Raw genomic sequence first — 19942 nt, 5'->3', positions numbered from 1 at the left:
ACTAAGGGGCGATGTCCATTAATATCAATGCATGACTGAAGTGAAAATGTGACTTAAGTGGAAGTTAGGATTCCTAAGAGCTGAATCAATTCAGCTAGTATTAGAATTGGTTATCTAGGTAAGAAAGAGTTTATCAAAGTGGTTGTTTGGTTACATTGGGGTCGCAGCTTGAGACTGGAAATATACTCTGTGTTATGGTGCTGGTGGGTTACAAGACCTTTCAATAAGTTGGGTCAAAACTGGGTTGTGTGTCAGTGCGAGGCTGCTTTGCGGCCTGGGCCAAGATATCCAGCTGGGTCATGAAGGACCGGACCTCCTCAGGGGAACTGTGGGTCCAGGCCAGGGGCAGATGGGCCGGGACCGCCCGCCGATCTGAGAAAAATCACACCCAGCCCATTACATAGTGTTGGCAGTAATCTATTGGCCTTCAGTAAGTGTTACAATGTGCACTGACTGCTGCAGGGAATACATTGGCGTTTTCTGCTCAGCCCTAGTTGTTGATTTAAATGAAGTAAACGTGTAAATGCAATTCATTTAAACATTTTAGGGGATCCCCTCCCCACTGGTACTCAAACACACCGACACACTGGTGCCCACCTTGGAAGAACTTTCCGCTGCGTCTTTTGCCAGCAGTGCGAGACAGTGACAGCCACACCACAGTGTCAGCTCCCTGCTCTGCACTACGCAACCTTTCGCCCATCATCTGGTGGAACTGGGGCATCGATGTAGAAACCGCTGAGGGGAGAGAGATGTCAGCTGACTGCACCAAATAACTGTGTAACAATCAGACAATCTGTTATATTTTGTTATATTTCCAATCAACAATATATTTGCAATCTGTATAAAAGTATCTTCAATCAGTTTCTACCCTAATATACTATACAGTACATGATTCAATGTGTTTGTATACATTATTTTGTGTGTGATTTCTATCTGTATCTAGCCCCTGTCTCCCCATGGTACCTTGTCTGTCTGTATCTATCCCCTGTCTCCCCATGGTACCTGGTCTGTCTGTATCTATCCCCTGTCTCCCCATGGTACCTGGTCTGTCTGTATCCATCCCCTGTCTCCCCATGGTACCTGGTCTGTCTGTATCTGTCCCCTGGCCTCCCCATGGTACCTGGTCTGTCTGTATCTATCCCCTGTCTCCCCATGGTACCTGGTCTGTCTGTATCTTTCCCATGGTACCTGGTCTGTCTGTATCTATCCCCTGGCCTCCCCATGGTACCTGGTCTGTCTGTATCTATCCCCTGGCCTCCCCATGGTACCTGGTCTGTCTGTATCTATCCCCTGGCCTCCCCATGGTACCTGGTCTGTCTGTATCTATCCCCTGGCCTCCCCATGGTACCTGGTCTGTCTGTATCTATCCCCCGGCCTCCCCATGGTACCTGGTGTGTCGGCCCATCCAGGGTGCATGACGGAGAAGTGGATGGCTGGGTGGTGTTTGGCCCATTGTTCTGTCAGCACCACCTGCTGTCTCTACAGGGGACAACAATATAATACAGTATATAATGTGCTGTTTAGCAGGCCCTTTTATCCAAAGCGATTTACAGTCAAGCATGCGTACATTTTTCATATGGGTGGCCCCGGGAATCTAATCCACAATCCTGGCGTTGCAAGAGCCATGCTTTCCTTACTGAGCCAAACAGTTGGTAGAGCAACACACTGACACTCACTAACTGGATCATATCACACAGGTATCTAACATCTCATCCATGTAATACAATGTTAAGCAGCATTGAGATTCGTATGGGATGAAGACAGTCTTAATGTGTGCTGTACAAAAATCGACTGTAGCCACTAACATTACACAGCCATGCACCCCCAGGCAGGGGCGGTGTGTTCATTAGGGCGATATGGGCGACGCACTGCCAAACGGGAAAAGGAAGGGATTTTTTTTCTAATCAATTATATCACGGCAACAGTAGTTATCAGTGTTCTAATCTAGACGTCTGATCTGCCACTAAATGTCCAATCAGGCTAAAGTCGTGCTTCAAATGGCCCCGCCCCTTTTGGGGCGATTTCAGTCAGGTTGAAAATCGCCCCAGAAGTCTCTCATAGACTCTCATGTAAAATCTTTTTTTTTCAAATATCAGAGCTTTCAATACAATCTCTATGGGTTCCGGGAGGGCTTGCACTTACGCGCTTTCGTCATACGTAACATAACCATGAACGTAACTAAGAAAAGAGCGGGTAGCAGCGTCAATCAATTCACGTACTACTGTCAAGATGGCTAGCGTTCAGTGCAACTCGATTGTCTCTTTGAAATAAGTTCCTTTTTGTCGGCGAACAAATCAAGATAAATTGGCAACGAAACAATTAGGACCTCCCAGACCAAATTTAATAATTCAACAGGTTTCTACTAAAGGGTGAAAGTCCTACACCCGAGGATTTTCCAAAAACGAAAAACGAAAAACCTGGCTAGCAGGCTGCGATGTAGCTAATGCAGTCTTCTGCTACCCCTGCTTACTCTTTCACCCTGAAGGCGGCACGGCAGACAGCACCGCTTGGACAGCGACTGGTGTAACGGACATGCACCATCTTTCAGAAAAGATTAAGAAACATGAGCTGTCAAAGACCCACATGGATAGCTGTTTGAGATTGTCTGCTTTGGGGAGAGTGAACATTGCCACTCAACTGGATGAGGGATACAGGCTAGCTGTCCGCCGCCACAACGATGAGGTTAGCAAGAACCGCCACATCCTCAGCCGGCTAATCCAGTGTGTGAAGTTTTGCGGAGTGTTTGAGTTAGCTTTGCGAGGCAAAGATGAAACTGAGGGCTCCACCAACCCTGGTATTTTTCTTGGACTTGTCAACTTTGTGGCACAATTAGATGAGGTGTTTTATGGAAATGCATATTGTTTATGCAGTGTTGAGGAATGTGAAAGAACACCCTTGATTATTTTTACTGTGATAACTTATTTTGCTTTTGTAAGCCAACACTTTTGAGATCAGTCAATAAATGCTTCTGGTATTGACTTATGCTGCCCCTGTCTTCATGTTGTTGCTGGACATATCTTTTTTTAAATGTGTGTAGGTCACCTAAATCATCAGAAAAATTGCCCCCCCTGAGAATTTTTTCAGGAGCCGCCACTGCCCCCAGCCAAGGTGTGCCTACCACAGTGGAGGCTGCTGAGGGGAGGACAGCTCATAATAATGGCTGAAACGGCACAAATGGAATGGCATCAAAGACATGGAAACCATATGTTTGATGTATTTTATACCATACCACTAATTCCGCTCCAGCCATTACCACGAGTCTGTCCTCCCCAATTAAGGTCCCACCAACCTCCTGTGCCCTACCATCATTGGAACCCTGTTCTCCGCTCCTACCTTATTCTGGGCGTAGACCATGGTGCCGTTAAAGGGACCTTTTGCAGACTGTAGGTCATCATGTTGGAGCTTCTGGACCAGCATGCCCCCTGATGTTACTGTTATCTGGGTGGACAGGGGGTGGGAATGGGGTGAGAGGGTGGTAGTCACTAGATGGCTATGCCAGAATGGATGAAAGAGACAATGTTGCAGGATATTGGCCAATATTGACTCCCATGGCATAGCCCCACGCAATATCCAGACCATTGGTTTGTTTGTTGTGTGTACTGAGCAAGTGTGTGTGTGAGAGAGATGGATGGAGAGAAAGTGAATGAAAGTATCTATCCATCCGTGTGTACATATACCCACCACCCTCGGATCCCTGCTCTTCTGAAGTAGTGGAATGAGGCTCTGGGTGAGAAGATACACTCCTGAATGGAAGGGAGGAGACGAGAGGAGAGGAGAAGAATAGAGAATTATACCTATACAACTAATTGATCATTCTGTATAGACAGTGAAAGTCTTACCCAGTGTGTTGGTGGCGAAGTTCTTCTCCAGACCATCATCGCTCACCTCTCTCTTGTTCACCATACACCCAGCATTATTAATCTGAACCAACACAGAAACAGCATAACCCACTCAATAATAACTCCATACTCAATTAATATTCACTCCATTCTCAACACACTCAATGCTCCATAATGGAGTTTAGCAAAAAGCTATAAAAAGTGGAAGAGGGAGAGAAAAAGTGTGTGGTGCCTACCAACACATTGAGGGTGGGGTATTGCATCTTAAAGGATTCAGCAAACTCCCACACCTTATATGTCTCGGACATATCCAGATGGTGAACGTATACTTCCTGGAGTGAAAAGTAATTTAAAGTAATACAATAAACGCAGTATGGCAGATGTTGTTCTTTATACTGTATACAGACGAGTTTGACACAAACACACATGCGCATGCACACATACAGTGGGGGAAAAAAGTATTTAGTCAGCCACCAATTGTGCAAGTTCTCCCACTTAAAAAGATGAGAGAGGCCTGTAATTTTCATCATAGGTACACATCAACTATGACAGACAAATTGAGAGAAAAAAATCCAGAAAATCACATTGTAGGATTTTTTATGAATTTATTTGCAAATTATGGTGGAAAATAAGTATTTGGTCACCTACAAACAAGCAAGATTTCTGGCTCTCACGGACCTGTAACTTCTTCTTTAAGAGGCTCCTCTGTCCTCCACTCGTTACCTGTATTAATGGCACCTGTTTGAACTTGTTATCAGTATAAAAGACACCTGTCCACAACCTCAAACAGTCACACTCCAAACTCCACTATGGCCAAGACCAAAGAGCTGTCAAAGGACACCAGAAACAAAATTGTAGACCTGCACCAGGCTGGGAAGACTGAATCTGCAATAGGTAAGCAGCTTGGTTTGAAGAAATCAACTGTGGGAGCAATAATTAGGAAATGGAAGACATACAAGACCACTGATATTCTCCCTTCGATCTGGGGCTCCACGCAAGATCTCACCCCGTGGGTTCAAAATGATCACAAGAACGGTGAGCAAAAATCCCAGAACCACACGGGGGGACCTAGTGAATGACCTGCAGAGAGCTGGGACCAAAGTAACAAAGCCTACCATCAGTAACACACTACGCCGCCAGGGACTCAAATCCTGCAGTGCCAGACGTGTCCCCCTGCTTAAGCCAGTACATGTCCAGGCCCGTCTGAAGTTTGCTAGAGTGCATTTGGATGATCCAGAAGAGGATTGGGAGAATGTCATATGGTCAGATGAAACCAAAATATTACTTTTTGGTAAAAACTCAACTCGTCGTGTTTGGAGGACAAAGAATGCTGAGTTGCATCCAAAGAACACCATACCTACTGTGAAGTATGGGGGTGGAAACATCATGCTTTGGGGCTGTTTTTCTGCAAAGGGACCAGGACGACTGATCCGTGTAAAGGAAAGAATGAATGGGGCCATGTATCGTGAGATTTTGAGTGAAAACCTCCTTCCATCAGCAAGGCCATTGAGGATGAAACGTGGCTGGGTCTTTCAGCATGACAATGATCCCAAACACACCGCCCGGGCAACGAAGGAGTGGCTTCGTAAGAAGCATTTCAACGTCCTGGAGTGGCCTAGCCAGTCTCCAGATCTCAACCCCATAGAAAATCTTTGGAGGGAGTTGAAAGTCTGTGTTGCCCAGCGACAGCCCCAAAATATCACTGCTCTAGAGGAGATCTGCATGGAGGAATGGGCCAAAATACCAGAAACAGTGTGTGAAAACCTTGTGAAGACTTACAGAAAATGTTTGACCTGTGTCATTGCCAACAAAGGGTATATAACAAAGTATTGAGAAACTTTTGTTATTGACCAAATACTTATTTTCCACCATAATTTGCAAATAAATTCATTAAAAATCCTACAATGTGATTTTCTGGATTTTTTTCTCTCATTTTGTCTGTCATAGTTGACGTGTACCTATGATGAAAATTACAGGCCTCTCATCTTTTTAAGTGGGAGAACTTGCACAATTGGTGGCTGACTAAATACTTTTTTCCCCCACTGTACATGCACACCAGTGGCGTGTCCAGGGGGTGGCCACGGCCCCACCTGAAATCTGATTGGCCCCACCAGAAATACTGAGATCTGATAGGTTGTCTCTGAATATATTAATAATTTTGACCAAGATGCGCACCGACAGCGAGACTCAATCTCATCGGAGAAAGCATCCGAGCGAACAAAACAGCGCCCCTCTGTCTTTGTATGTGTAGCCCATGTATCTGATGCTGTCTGGCAGAAAATAGTATGACATGTCATATTCTTTTTGGCCAGACAGCATCAGATACATGGGCTACAGATACTAAGACAGAGGAGTGCTGTTTGCCTTGCTTGGATGCTTTTTCTGGTGAAATAGATTCAGCCTCTTGCGAATTGAAGGACAATTATGAAACATGGATAGACACGAATGAGAAATAATTTTATAAGTTGGTTTCTTTTTTTATTGTTAAAGTTTTTGGGTAAGCCTGGCTTCCTTTGGCACCCATGAATACACACCACTTTGTAGGCTGAATGTCATTACACTTATGGTGTTTGTAATAGATTCCATTCAAATGGCGGGTGCACAGTGCACTGTTTGGACTTATTTTGGAGTAGACAAACATGCTCAGGTAACCTACTTAACCTACTTTTTCAAGTGATTTGTTTGACAATCAGATGAAAACATCATGACTGGTTGTATTCATGACACATTAAAAGCTAATACATTTTTACAGTTAAATTACATGTCTTTACTATAAGGCCCATACACATTTTTATCCAAGTGTATGCACACATCCCGTTAAAAAAGAGACCCCACGAAAATCACGGTATAATTCGTACTCTGGATGGCACTTTCAAGTGAATGCTAATACCCTTATATAAAATACTGGGTCTGTGCCCCACCTTGGCCACCCCTTTTTAAATGTTCTGGATATGCCACTGATGCATATACACACACAAAACACACACACTCTTATCAGGCTTACTGTGTTCCCCGTCTCCCTGACAATATCTTCTTTGGCCTTCTCAGCTCTCTCCTTGTTCCTGCATACCATGTGGACTGTACCACCTTGCAAACAAAATAGGGGATTTTGGTAAAACAGAATCATTTTACATTTAAGTCATTTAGAAGACGCTCTTATCCAGAGCGACTTACAAATTGGTGCATTCAATAATCATGATACTTCTGCATGACAGCGTTACACAGTGCAAGGGTGGTGGAACTGCCTTCCTGACCAATCTCTGGTTTCGTACCTTTCTTAGCTATAGCCATGGCGGTGGCTTTCCCTATGCCACTGTTAGCCCCAGTTATCATGAAGGACCTTCCTACCACAGCCACATCCAGCTCCTTGGCCACAAAGTGTTTAGCTGCTTGCTCATAGCCACTCCTGTTGGGAAACACAACACACCAATCAATCAATTCATGAACCAATCTGTCTAATGCAACAATCCCATCACATTGAATGTTGAAGTAGACATACCTTTTCTTTGCAATGACATGAAAACCCAAAGAGCAAATTTCACTGAAATACATTCAGCCTAGAGTTTGAAGTCAGGATTCTTCTCTCAGCTCTTATAAAACGAGTCAGCTGTTGGGGTGACTAAAGGAGAAGGCAACCTCAAAAGACACTTCATCTGTCAATGGGACTATTGTAATGTGAGTGAAAAGAGGGGTTGTGTGTGTGTGTGTGTGTGTGTGTGTGTGGCTGGTAGTGCCATACAGTGATCTAAATTTGCATATAGCCTACTGTAACAGTAGGAGTAATATCCTTGCAAATGATCATCAAATAGAAAAAGATTTCATCATTATTATAAACGAGGAGCAACATAGAATACTCTGAGACATGGGTACTTGTTTACACTTTGCAAACAGTTTCTCCCCCAACTACCTTCTCATCTACCCACAAAGAAAATGCCTACCTTCAAAAAACAACTACTTTCTCATATCCCTAAAAAACAAAATACAACAGATTTATGTCACCATTTTCCAATTAACTGACCTTGTGTATTCGTGAATTCCTTTGAGAAACCAGACGATATTGCGATAGAAAGACATTTCTTTTCATGATCAAGTGCTCTCTTCTCCAAAGCCTGTTGAGTTGTGGCCAGTTTGCCAAGCCCACTGTAGCATGGACTGTGACAGACAAACGTCACGTGTGCCTACTAGTTCATTTGACAGTTTAGTGTTGCCCTCTCTAGTCTTTTCTGAGAACAACTGCACTAGCCTATAAAACACTTTGTCAGGTGACACAATCATTCGTTGATTCTTTTGGCTACTTTAAAAAAATATATGTTATATACAAATGTAAAACATATAGGCCTAAGTCTGCTCTGCACATGATCAGTTTATCAGTGCTAAAACAAAAAAGCTAAACTGCATAATAACCTCAGTAGCCATACTGGTAATGTAATTTTAACACTTTTAATTTAGCACATTTTGCATCCGTAGGCTATAGGTCTAGTCTAGTACAGTATCACCTCAGATATTATCAAAGGTACTGTACAACTCCTGAACAGGTGTAATGCTGACAACCAATCCAGAGGCCGAGAATCGGTGACGTAGCCTACACAGGGCTATTCCTGCAGGGAATGGTCAGGAGAGAATCGTTTTTCCATTTTCTTTTCGGAGGTCGGAGACAGCGTCAAGGGTGGAACGACGACAGCTATGCGCTCTTCAAGTTGTCTGACACGCTGTGCAAGGGTGAAATTATTTTACTAACTTTTATTTATCATTGACGACTGGAATTGGACTCAAACTATCCTCAAAATGGTGAGTTCGTTTTCAGGTGCATGATCCGTCGTTCTAACTTAGTGTTGAGTCAGACTATTCCGACGGTCACTGGACTGCACCTGTCGCTACGACAAGGTGATTGTTTAAAATGTCTGAGTCAGTTTAAACTGTATACCGGATTGGTATTTGTCAGTAATCGTTTGCCCTCTATACACTATAATGATCTTACATTTACATTTTAGTAATCTTATCCAGAGCGAGTGCATAAATGTTTTATACTGGCCCCCCGTGGGAATCGAACCCACAACCCTGGCGTTACAAGCGTCATGCTCTACCAACTGAGCTACAGGAGGCCTTAATAATGATGACCTATGACATAATTGCATAGTTTATATCTAAATGTTAGGTGTGTTTTTTATTTCCTCGAACTGGTCTCCCTGCCGAACAGGTTTCAAAACTTAACGCTTGGCTGGTGACTCTGCAGCCCTGGTGACAGTTGAAACCTGGGTCAGGTTTATTTGCCTATACAGGCTACCAGCACCTTAGGCGTTGTAGCTTATTTGGGACTCTTCACAAAGTATCTGCCGTGTCCTTTCATTATCTTTGAATATACAGTATCTCTAAATATTTTTTTGGACAGGTATAGAGTTTTCATTATAGAATACCTTGCTTTTCTGAGTAAACTTCTGGATCTATATTATTTATGTACCTACACTGTCTGTCCTTCCTTGTCAGACCAAATAATCCCTCAAAAGTCCCTGAAATATGAATGCTTTCTTTTGCCTTTCATTGACAACAATACACATCTGCAGTGCAAGGTTGAAAAAAAACAAATGTATTCTGTTAAATTAACTTGAACTGTATTTTGTAGTCTGTACATACTCTATGTTCTTGTCAAACCAAAGAATGGATCAAATGGCCCTAATGGCTTTGCTGGCGCTGCCGGGTGTCTCACTTCAACAGTTGACAACAATACACATTGCCCAGATATTCCAGTCAACTGTGGCCCTGAAGTCAATAATTGCAGGAAAATGAAACCAGAGAGCCTTTTGCCCTAGTCGCTCAGATCCTAAAACGAATATCACGTCATAGCTGAACAAAGCAAGGAAACACACTCTCTAAACAGTATGAATACATCTCCTCAACTCTCTTGGAAACAAAACTGTAGCACTAAACAAAAGAGGTTGGGTATCTATCTGCTTACCTACATCCCCCCCCCCCCCCCCCCCTCCCTCCCTCTCTCTCTCTCATCTCAGGTTGACTTACCTATTATCCCACCCCCTCTTTCCCTTTCTGCCTTATCTCAATTTTACTTCCCTTTGTCCTGTTAGGTTAGTGCTAGGGAAGTCCATTTACGTTTTTACTGGACTGCCTCAAACAGATCGAGCCCTAGGGGTGCAGTGGCACCTGCCCTTCTGCCCTCCTATACATTTGATTGGTGGCGTTTTTGTTTTTACTGATCTTATTTTCTTTTTGGTCTCTTTTCTTTCTTGTAACTTTAAATGCAACACATTGCCAATCAAACTAGATAATTTCGCAAACTCGTGAATCTTGGAAAAAGTCCCCTCCCCCTGTCCTTTTGCCACCGCGAATGCGGCAGTGCGTTGCTGCACTCGTCTTCGTCTCATGCACGAGCTGTCCACCGGCACCGAGCAGTGAGTTTGAAATGAATACCGCCAGTAGTAGGTTACTTTGGATTGCTAGCATGTGTTGTCTCACGGTCAGGGACAGGGAAGAGGGGAAACTGCAGTTTGACTGTTTGTCATTTAGCTTGTTTTGACAGAATATCCTAGCTAACTAGCTGATTCATCCAGCCTACATTAGAGATGATCAGAAGAAGATGATGTAGCACACTCTGTAAGTGTTTCTAGCAAAGATACTTCACTAATTCCCTTTCAACCAAACTCTGCATTCCACAGTAAGATCATCATACCAAAGGTCAAGCGTGGTGGTGGTGTGATGGTTTGGGGATGCTTTGCTGCCTCAGGACCTGGACGACTTGCCTTAATAGAAGGAACCATGAATTCTGCTCTGTGTCAGAGAATTCTACAGGAGAATATCAGACCATCCGTCTGTGAGCTGAAGCTGAAGCGCAGCTGGGTCATGCAGCAAGACAATGATCCAAAACACACAATCAAGTCTACATGAAAATTGCTAAAAAGCAACAAATTGGAAGTTTTGGAATGGCCTAGTTAAAGTCCAGACCTAATCCCAATTTGAGATGTTGTGTCAGGACTTGAAACGAGCAGTTCGTGCTTGAAAACCCACACGTCACTGAGTTAAAGCAGTTCTGCATGGAAGAATGGGCCAACATTCCTCCACAGCGACGTGAGAGACTGATCAACAACTACAGGAAGCATTTGGTTGGAGTCATTGCAGCTAAAGGTGGCACAACCAGTTATTGAGTGTAAGGGCGCAATTACTTTTTCACACAGGGGAATTGGGTGTTGCATAACTTTGTTTATGAAATAAATATGTAATTGTTGTGTTATTTGTCCACTTATGTTCCCTTTATCTAATACTAGGTTTTGGTTGAAGATCTGATAACATTCAGTATCACAAATATGCAAAAGTAGAGAAAATTAGAAAGGGGGCAAATACTTTTTCACAGCACTGTACATATTCTTTGGAATAAACACAGATTCAGTCTGGCCCTACTCATTGATAACCACTGATCTGACATGACAGCATTGCTGTTATTGCTGAATCGTGTAATCCTTACTTTCGCCTAACTATCTGACCATGTTAAGTCAGTGTTTACTTGAAGGAAGGATGCATTCTCAAAATATTGGAACCCAGCATCCTTCCTGGCCTATATTTCTCTCTCCTCTCTGTGTTCTTACTGTGGTCCTGTATGGCTCAGTTGGTAGATCATGGCGCTTGCAATGCCAGGATTGTGGGTTCGATTCCCTGGGCCACCCATACGTAAAATGTATGCACGCATGACTGTACATCACTTTGGATAAAAGCGTCTGCTAAATTACATTATTATTATATTACTAATCTTCTGGTGCGTCTTGTCCTGTAGATGCATTTCCTGCTGCTCTTCAGTCGCCAGGGCAAGCTCCGCCTCCCGAAGTGGTTCACGCCCATCCCGGAGCGAGAGAAGAAGAAGATCGTCAGGGACATGACCACTATGGTGTTGGCACGGAAACCACGCTCCTGCAACTTCCTGCACTGGAAAGACCTGAAGATCGTCTACAAGAGGTGAGAAGGGAAGGGAATCAATCAATCAATCAATTTTTATTTTATATAGCCCTTCTTACATCAGCTAATATCTCGAAGTGCTGTACAGAAACCCAGCCTAAAACCCCAAACAGCTAGTAATGCAGGTGTAGAAGCACGGTGGCTAGGAAAAACTCCCTAGAAAGGCAAAACCTAGGAAGAAACCTAGAGAGGAACCAGGCTATGAGGGGTGGCCAGTCCTCTTCTGGCTGTGCCGGGTGGAGATTATAACATGAGGGAATGAGGGAAGGGAAGAGGAGAGGAGAGCACACTGCTTGCTATTCATCTAAGGTTGCTTCTCAAAAGTCTAAAGTCGCTTCCTCTTCTTCATATTCAATAATCTGAACTCTTACTGTACTGCTGTATTACCCTGTTATTCCTCTCTCTCTGTCTGTCTCTCTGTCTCTCTGTCTCTCTGTCTCTCTGTCTCTCTGTCTCTCTGTCTCTCTGTCTCTCTGTCTGTCTGTCTGTCTGTCTGTCTGTCTGTCTGTCTGTCTGTCTGTATGCTAGGTATGCCAGTCTGTATTTCTGCTGTGGTCTGGATGCTGAGGAGAATGAGCTGCTAGCCCTGGAGGTGCTGCATCGCTATGTGGAGCTGCTGGACAAGTACTTCGGCAACGTATGTGTCTCTCACACAGCTGATCTCTCTCTCCCCCTCTATTTATCTTTTTCAACAAACTGCACTGCCCGCATAGTATACATTGCCTTCGGAAAGTATTCAGACCCCTTGACTTTTTCCACGTTTTGTTACGTTACAGCCTTATTCTAAAATGGATTTAAATTGTTTTCTTCCTCATCAATCTACACACAATAGCCAATAATGACAATGCAAAGACAGGTTTTTAGAAATGTTTGCTCATTTATTACAAATAAAAAACTGAAATCACATTTACATAAGTATTCAGACCCTTTACTCAGTACTTTGTTGAAGCACCTTTGGCAGCGATTACAGCATCATGTCTTCTTGGGTATAAATAAATAATAAATATGCCATTTAGCAGACGCTTTTATCCAAAGCGACTTAGTCATGCGTGCATACATTTTTGTGTATGGGTGGTCCCAGGGATCGAACCCACTACCTTGGCGTTACAAGCGCTGTGCTCTACCAGCTGAGCTACAGAGGACCACGGTATGACGCTAAAAGCTTGGCACACCTGTATTTGGGGGGTTTCTTCCATTCTTCTCTGCAGATCCTCTCAAGCTCTGTCAGGTTGGATGGTGAGCGTTGCTGCAAGCTATTTCCAGGTCTCTCCAGAGCTGTTAGATCGGGTTCAAGTCTGGGCTCTGGCTGAGCCACTCAAGGACATTCAGAGACTTGTTCTGAAGACACTCCTGCATTGTCTTGTCTGTGTGCATAGGGTTGTTGTCCTGTTGGAAGGTAAACCTTCGCCCCAGTCTGAGGTCCTGAGCGCTCTGGAGCAGATTTTCATTAAGGATCTCTCTGTACTTTGCTTTGCTCTGTACTCATCTTTGCCTCGATCCTGACTAGTCTCCCAGTACCTGCCGCTGAAAAACACCCCCACAGCATGATGCTGCCACCACCATGCTTCACCGTAGGGATGGTGCCAGGTTTCCTTCAGACGTGACACTTGGCATTCAGGCCAAAGAGTTCAATCTTGGTTTCATCAGACCAGAGAATCTTGTTTCTCATGGTCTGAGAGTCTTTAGGTGCCTTTTGGCAAACTCCAAGCGGGCTGTCATGTGCGTTTTACTGAGGAGTGGCTTCCGTCTGGCCACTCTACCATAAAGGCCTGATTGGTGGGGTGCTACAGAGATGGTTGTCCTTCTGGAAGGTTCTCCCATCTCCACAGAGGAACTCTAGAGCTCTGTCAGAGTGACCATCGGGTTCTTGGTCACCTCCCTGACCAAGGCCCTTCTCCCCCGATTGCTCAGTTTGGCCGGGCGGCCAGCTCTAGGAAGAGTCTTGGTGGTTCCAAACTTCTTCCATTTAAGAATGATGGAGGCCACTGTGTTCTTGGGGACCTTCAATGCTGCAGAAATGTTTTGATACCCAACAATGGGACCTTTATATAGAGAGGTGTGTGCCTTTCCAAATCATGTCCAATCAATAGAATTTACCACAGGTGGACTCCAATCAAGTTGTAGAAACATCTCAAGGATGATCAATGGAAACAGGATGCACCTGAGCTCAATTTCGGGTCTCATAGCAAAGGGTCTGAATACTTATGTAAATAAAAAAGATACATTTGCAAAAATGTCTAAAAACCTGTTTTCGCTTTGTCGTTATGGGAAATTGTGTAGATTGCTGAGGATTTTTTATTTATTTAATCCATTTTAGAATAAGGCTGTAATGTAACAAAATGTGGAAAAAGTCAAGGGGTCTGAATACTTTCCGAAGGCACTGTATATTGTTTAACACCATAAACTGATTTGTGCTAGACTGGACTCTACTTCTTGAACCTTGGGTCATTTTCTCTTCCTCTCCCAAGGTATGTGAACTGGACATCATCTTTAACTTTGAAAAGGCTTGCTTCATCCTGGATGAGTTTCTGTTGGGGGGAGAGGTACAGGAGACGTCCAAACAGGTCGTGTCCCGCTCCATCGAGGCCTCAGACATGCTACAGGAGGTGAGCGAGATACCACGCTCAGGGTAGATGTTGCCTGTTCACACTGATCTAGGATCAGTATTTCCGCTTCCAATGTTAACTGAGACTATTTGGGGAAGAATTGCAAAAACTAACCTTAGATCAGTGTCTAGAAGCAACATCGTAAACACTTTATCTTACGGTCTGATATTTACCTGGTTTTTACATATGATTTGCCTGGTACAATTATTATAATTACATAATAATTAGCTAATAATTAACCTAATGTTTATTTAGGATTTATTGCACCATTTAGTAACAAGTATTTACCAATTTTAATGAATTCTTTACTGAAAAGTACCCATTTTACCCTATAATTCCTTAGTAAAAACCTGGTAAAAGTGGACTGTTGAAATGGTGTAAATGTCTCATGGGTTGAATGTGCAGTGCTGCTGACTGACTCCTGATGAGCTCTCTTCTGTCTCATAGCTAATAGGCTTCCCTACATGACCCATATTAACTGGTGGAATTACTTATGGTCCTATTATCCTCTTTCTCTGTCTGTATCTCTCTGTCTTTCTCTCTGTCTCTCTGTCTGTCTCTCTGTCTCTGTCTGTCTGTCTCTCGTGAGAGACCGAACCAATTTAGATTATTCTCGCTCTCTCGTTGCTGTAGGTATGTGTACTCTGCATGTTAGCGTGAAATGGGGCTGAAGGTAAAAACGTTTGCGGTATGCTATTGGTCGTTCCAATTACTGGTTGTTCTGATACAACTGAAAAGGAAATGTAACATAATTTTACTACACTTGACATAGTCCACAAACAATAAGTTCATCTTTGAATTTGACATTTTGTCAGTGCTTATAAATTCCACCTGCTAAATAGTTGCATTGTAAATGTTGAGTACTTTTATTTGACTATTAGCAAACAAATACAAACCTTGAATCAAGTACTCGCGCCCATCCCTAGTTTATTATTATAATAATAATAATAATAATAATATGCCATTTAGCAGACGCTTTTATCCAAAGCGATTTACAGTCATGCGTGCATACAATTTTGTGTATGGGTGGTCCCGGGGATCGAACCCACTACCCTGGCATTACAAGCGCCGTGCTCTACCAGCTGAGCTGCAGAGGACCACAGTTTCACGATCTTGCTTAGGAAATACAACTAACATTTTGATCCTAATCCCTATTGCATGCTATCTGAACTGTTGCATTTTAATCTTCATCACCCTCATCATCATTGCTTTAGGCTGAGATTGACAACAGTGATTATGATCTGGAGCTTGGATGGCCTTGAATTTGGACAAAGGTTAGACGCTAATGATTGTGATTGTATTAGTAGCATAGTACCTTGTGTAAACGTTCTATGCTTATGTCTTAACGGATGTGAGATGCATACAAAGATGTTATGTAGGTGTGGCTGTGAATATTCATGACATTAAAACAAGGCTTGTTGATATGGAGATCACACAATTCATTCGTCCCTCTGTGCATCTCTCCTCTCCAGACCATGGAGGAATACATGAGCAAGCCTGCATTCTAACACTGGAAAAAGGGATCTACACACAGAAGGAGGAATTTGGAATACAGGACCATTCCTGAACTGGAAGTCTTCCTACTGTACAGAATCCATGGAATGATGAGTTCTAGATTTCTATGACTGAATCTGTCTGCTGAGGCAGGCATGATGTTTTATCCTGGATTGAGTGTTCTAAATACTGCGTTCTCTATCACACTGGAAAGATAAGGAAGAGACATTACTTTAGCTGTTATTATTGTATATTGATACGATCACCTATCCCCCTGGATCATTGAAGAAGTTACTGATAACTGTGGTTATGACAATCATAATATATCACCAAGAAGTGCTTTTGAATCAATACTTTATTTCTTAAATGACATGTGTATGTAAGATATATCGAAATTGAAAAAGTGCCTCTTTATAATATGTATTTGAAGTTGTGTTTTAAATGTATCTTGTAGACTAGCCTTGTTTTGTATAATCTTGGTTGGGACTAGCCTTTTTGGAAAAGGAATGAGTATTTATGTGGGTGAATGTCACTGTTTGTTTTTTTTATAACTAATTATTGATCTTGAATGTTGAAGACTTTGGAATTAAAATATGTATTTTGATACAGAAGCTTCTGGTGATTTGTATTTCTGTTGTAGGCTAGACTATTTAATGTTCATCATTGTTTTGAGGTTTTATCTGCAGGAGCTGTCCATGGTCCTGAAGTTAGATTTTCAAACTAGTTCACTTTTAAGCGCACGATAAGCTTTGATAAAACAAGCACATTTATCTGTATATTTTTCATTTATAGGCAACCACTGACTCTTTACTTTCTCTAATCTTACCTTGAATTTGTGTTGATTCTGCCTCAACATTATTCAGGTCCATGCTTGCTCAAGAGAGAAGAGAAGAAAACAACTAGCGCTTGTGGAATCAAGCTTCATTCAGAAGGCATATATAATCATCACTGTCTATCAATGTAGGTCTAGTGATCAGTGTTTTATAATAAGACAACAGAACGCAGCAAGAAGAAAATAACACCGCTAATGCTTTATTCATCTCCAACTCGTCACACATTATTGAACACATACAAAATGGTTTATAAATTAGCATATATACCACAACAACCGAGAGAGTCCAACACTTACAGAGCTTGCAGCGTTCGAGGGTTGGAAGGCAGGATGGTGACGGTCATAATCTCTAGCCAGATCAGGGAAGTACATTTTCACAATGTTACAAGATTGGGAACTCACAAACCCAGATGTATACACGACACACACACTGCCTCCAGCCCAGCACACTGATATGTTATATATATATTATTTCCTGTACTGTATATACACATTTTATGTAAACTAGAGTATGTCCAGCAGAATGGTTATTGATAGTATAAACATTACTTATTTAATATTCATATTTCAGTAGAGAATGTCTTCACAGCGTAGCCTACATTCCAGCAACCGGTTTTCTGTGATGCTCCTATTCCTCCTCGTTCTTGGTCTCTGGAGCTTCGGTCTCCTGTGGAACCTCATCTTTCACCTGTGTCTCCATGGGCTCCACCACCTCCTCATTACCCTCTGAATCTCTCTTTGTCATTGTGCCTGCTTTCTCACTGTCTGCTTGGTCAAAGTAATCTTTCATGGCTTGTTCGTATAGCTCGTAAGGAAACTGTCCCATAGCCTGAGATTGGGTGTCGCGTTTGCTGATCGTGCTGGGGTACTTAGTTAATATTTTGGCTGCCAGAAATGTAATCATCTCATCTTCCTCCGCCTCATCATCGTTGTCAGATTCTCTCTTAAAAGGCATCTTGTTGAGCTCCGACATAAATATGTTTTCCCTTCGGCCAGATGAGGCTGGGACTTTTGGAGCAACCGCAGGAGGCGGTGCTGGTGCTAAAATTCTCGCCGGTGCGAGTGGTGCTAAAACCCTGGGCGGGGCAGAAGCACTCTTGAGTGGCCGCCGACTCACAGGATAGTCATTGCTGATGGTTTCCATTTCGATGATATTCAGGAAGTTTTCCTCGTCCATGTCTTCAGGAGCATTTTTGACTGGCAGTCTCCGGCTGTAGTATCTGATCTTCGGTTTACTGCTGGTCCTGTAGCGGGGGGAGGCTTGTGGGTGATGGTCTAGTTTTCTGATTTCCTCGGTGATCAGCATATCGATAAGGTCCTCCGGGGGGATGTGGAGTTTGAGGGAGATCTCTAACAGCTCGTTCAGGGCCTGGGGGTCCACCAGGGGGTGGCGGATCACTCTCTTTATTTGCTCTCCAGCTTGCCTCTTGGCTGTCTCATGTTTGCTCATCCCCAGGATCTTCAACAGGTAATAATCTACTAGTTTAGTATCTTCCTCTGGGTCCTCTTTATTCTGGCTGGCCCTGCGCTGCATCTGCATTCCGTCGCCCTCCTCTTCCTCCTCCTCGTCATAGTTCTGCAGAGCCCTGTCAAACTCCTCGTGTCTCCTGTTCACCACGTCCTCAGTCTCGACATTCTCCTCTACGGGAATCCACTCCTCCCCACCCGCCACGTCCTCATAGGCCAGGTTCCTCAGACTGAATAAATCGTCAACATCGTCAAAGATTCCGCGCTTCTGGCTGTTGGAGGTGGATAGTTTCCCCTGCTCTTGGAAGATGGATCGCAGGTTGGTGAGGCTCTGAGGGGTGTATTTTTCATTCAGTTCCTCTGTGGCGCGCTTGGCGCTGTCTCTATTTTCCTCGTCCTCGAACATCAGCGGGTACTTCTTGTGCGGCCTCGGAAAGCCACCGTAGGCAGGCGCGTTCACGGGGCTGCCTGTGTTGGCTGAGGGGTGCTTGTGTGCGCGGCGGTCGTTCCCCGGCACCACAAGGGCGGGTCTTGGGGGACTAGCGGGCTGCTCCTGGAGGGTCCTGAGCAAGGCTCTCACCAGCTGCTCAGCCGGGATGTCCTGCTGCCTCTGGGCCGGTGGGGAGGACTGCCTTTCGGGTGTGCCTTCGCCCTGGAGAGAGGCAAGCTGGAGGAGGATGCGGAACTTCTGGACCTCATCATAGTCTCTTGTTGGCTTCTCTCGCTCTCGGCCCCCGTCTGTCCGCTGCTTCAGGCTCTCGATGTACTCCAGGGCTTTGATCATGTCGGAGCTGGGTGGGTAGACAGCGGGTTGCCGTTCTTCTGCCTCCCCACCTCTGAGCCTGTGGTGGCGGGGGAGGGACGCGCCCTGCACGGAGCACGCATGGAGGAGGCAGGCGAGAACAACAGCTTTTCCTGTGGATAGCTTGGAGAGTGACAGCATCTTATTATAGCCTGTTGAGAGAGACAAAGTGATGAGTTCAATAAAATGATATGCCTGAACACAGGGGTGTCAGGCACCCATTCTTTTAGAGGGGGCACAAAGTATTTGAAGATGGAGAATTTAGCATTTTTCAAACACCTGAAACAGCTTTTTCCTGCAATCCAGCCATAATCATTATGCCCATAATTTTTAAAAATATTTTTCTGCATAGGTTATCTAAGCAGACCTCTTTACCTATTCAATTATAATTTTAATAAATTATGCACATTGATTCTGTAGCCCTTTCCTGCATTCAAATGACCTAGCTAGTGGCCTCATGGGTGGAATGTTATTCATATTTCAGTCTTCTGTGATGTAAATAAAGTGTAATATTGGGATGCAAATTCAAAATTGAATACATTTCAACTCTACAGTGCATTCAGAAAGTATTCAGGGCTCTAACTCCTCTAGCTCTACAATGAGATAGGGTGCAGGCCAGGCAGCAGGCTGTTAGCCAGCCTGCCAGCTTAGTGGAGTCTGCCACTAGCACAGTCAGTGTAGTCAGCTCAGCTATCCCCATTGAGACCGTGTCTGTGCCTCGATCTAGGTTGAGCAAAACTAAACATGGCAGTGTTCGCCTTAGCAATCTCACTGGAATAAAGACCTCCTCCATTCCTGTCATTATTGAAAGAGATCGTGATATCTCACATCTCAAAATAGGGCTACTTAATGTTAGATCCCTCATTTCCAAGGCAGCTATGGTCAATGAACTAATCACTGATCATAATCTTGATGTGATTGGCCTGACTGAAACATGGCTTAAGCC

General features: G+C 43.8%; 3 protein-coding genes across 6 annotated transcripts; 1 reads left to right on the top strand and 2 right to left on the bottom strand.

Annotated features, from left to right (window-relative positions):
* Nucleotides 1–220: 220 nt before the first annotated feature.
* Nucleotides 221–7913, bottom strand: LOC311146150 (dehydrogenase/reductase SDR family member 12-like; the record flags this gene model as incomplete). Its single annotated transcript, XM_084182631.1, has 10 exons — nt 221–372; nt 598–735; nt 1389–1479; nt 3334–3482; nt 3678–3743; nt 3840–3921; nt 4076–4171; nt 6844–6926; nt 7112–7245; nt 7858–7913. The coding sequence occupies 10 exons, from the start codon at nt 7911–7913 to the stop codon at nt 221–223; spliced, it is 1047 nt and encodes a 348-aa protein (XP_084038757.1).
* A 562-nt stretch (nt 7914–8475) lies between these two features.
* LOC311146151 (AP-1 complex subunit sigma-3-like) lies at nt 8476–16504 on the top strand. Of its 4 annotated transcripts, none has more exons than XM_084182633.1 (6): nt 8476–8627; nt 10508–10995; nt 11617–11795; nt 12324–12432; nt 14264–14401; nt 15616–15675. In XM_084182633.1, exons 3-6 carry the CDS (start codon nt 11617–11619, stop codon nt 15661–15663), a joined length of 474 nt encoding a protein of 157 aa, XP_084038759.1. In that variant the 5' UTR covers nt 8476–8627; nt 10508–10995; the 3' UTR covers nt 15664–15675. The 4 variants fall into 4 exon arrangements, with proteins under 4 accessions (XP_084038759.1, XP_084038758.1, XP_084038761.1 ...); XM_084182635.1 differs by lacking the exon at nt 15616–15675 and adding an exon at nt 15874–16504 and having other exon boundaries at nt 8481–8627; XM_084182632.1 differs by lacking the exon at nt 10508–10995 and having other exon boundaries at nt 8478–8627.
* Nucleotides 16505–17355: 851 nt separating this feature from the next.
* Nucleotides 17356–19137, bottom strand: LOC311147189 (secretogranin-2b-like; the record flags this gene model as incomplete). The annotated part of the gene is made up of 1 exon (XM_084183826.1): nt 17356–19137. The coding sequence occupies one exon, from the start codon at nt 19135–19137 to the stop codon at nt 17356–17358; it is 1782 nt and encodes a 593-aa protein (XP_084039952.1).
* Nucleotides 19138–19942: the final 805 nt, after the last annotated feature.

The sequence above is a fragment of the Coregonus lavaretus genome (genome assembly GCF_964263955.1).
Source record: "Coregonus lavaretus genome assembly, chromosome: 19".
Classification (NCBI taxonomy): Eukaryota; Metazoa; Chordata; class Actinopteri; order Salmoniformes; family Salmonidae; genus Coregonus; species Coregonus lavaretus.
The sequence above is the reverse complement of the archived record's forward strand: the minus strand, read 5'-3'. Positions and strand labels throughout refer to the sequence as shown.

What these genes read in the sequence shown, in the direction of transcription:
- LOC311146151 (XM_084182632.1), top strand. An exon ending in CTGAAGATCGTCTACAAGAG is followed by an intron (nt 11,796 to 12,323) that starts GTGAGAAGGGAA and finishes TCTGTATGCTAG; the next exon opens with GTATGCCAGTCTGTATTTCT. An exon ending in CCTCAGACATGCTACAGGAG is followed by an intron (nt 14,402 to 15,615) that starts GTGAGCGAGATA and finishes TCATTGCTTTAG; the next exon opens with GCTGAGATTGACAACAGTGA.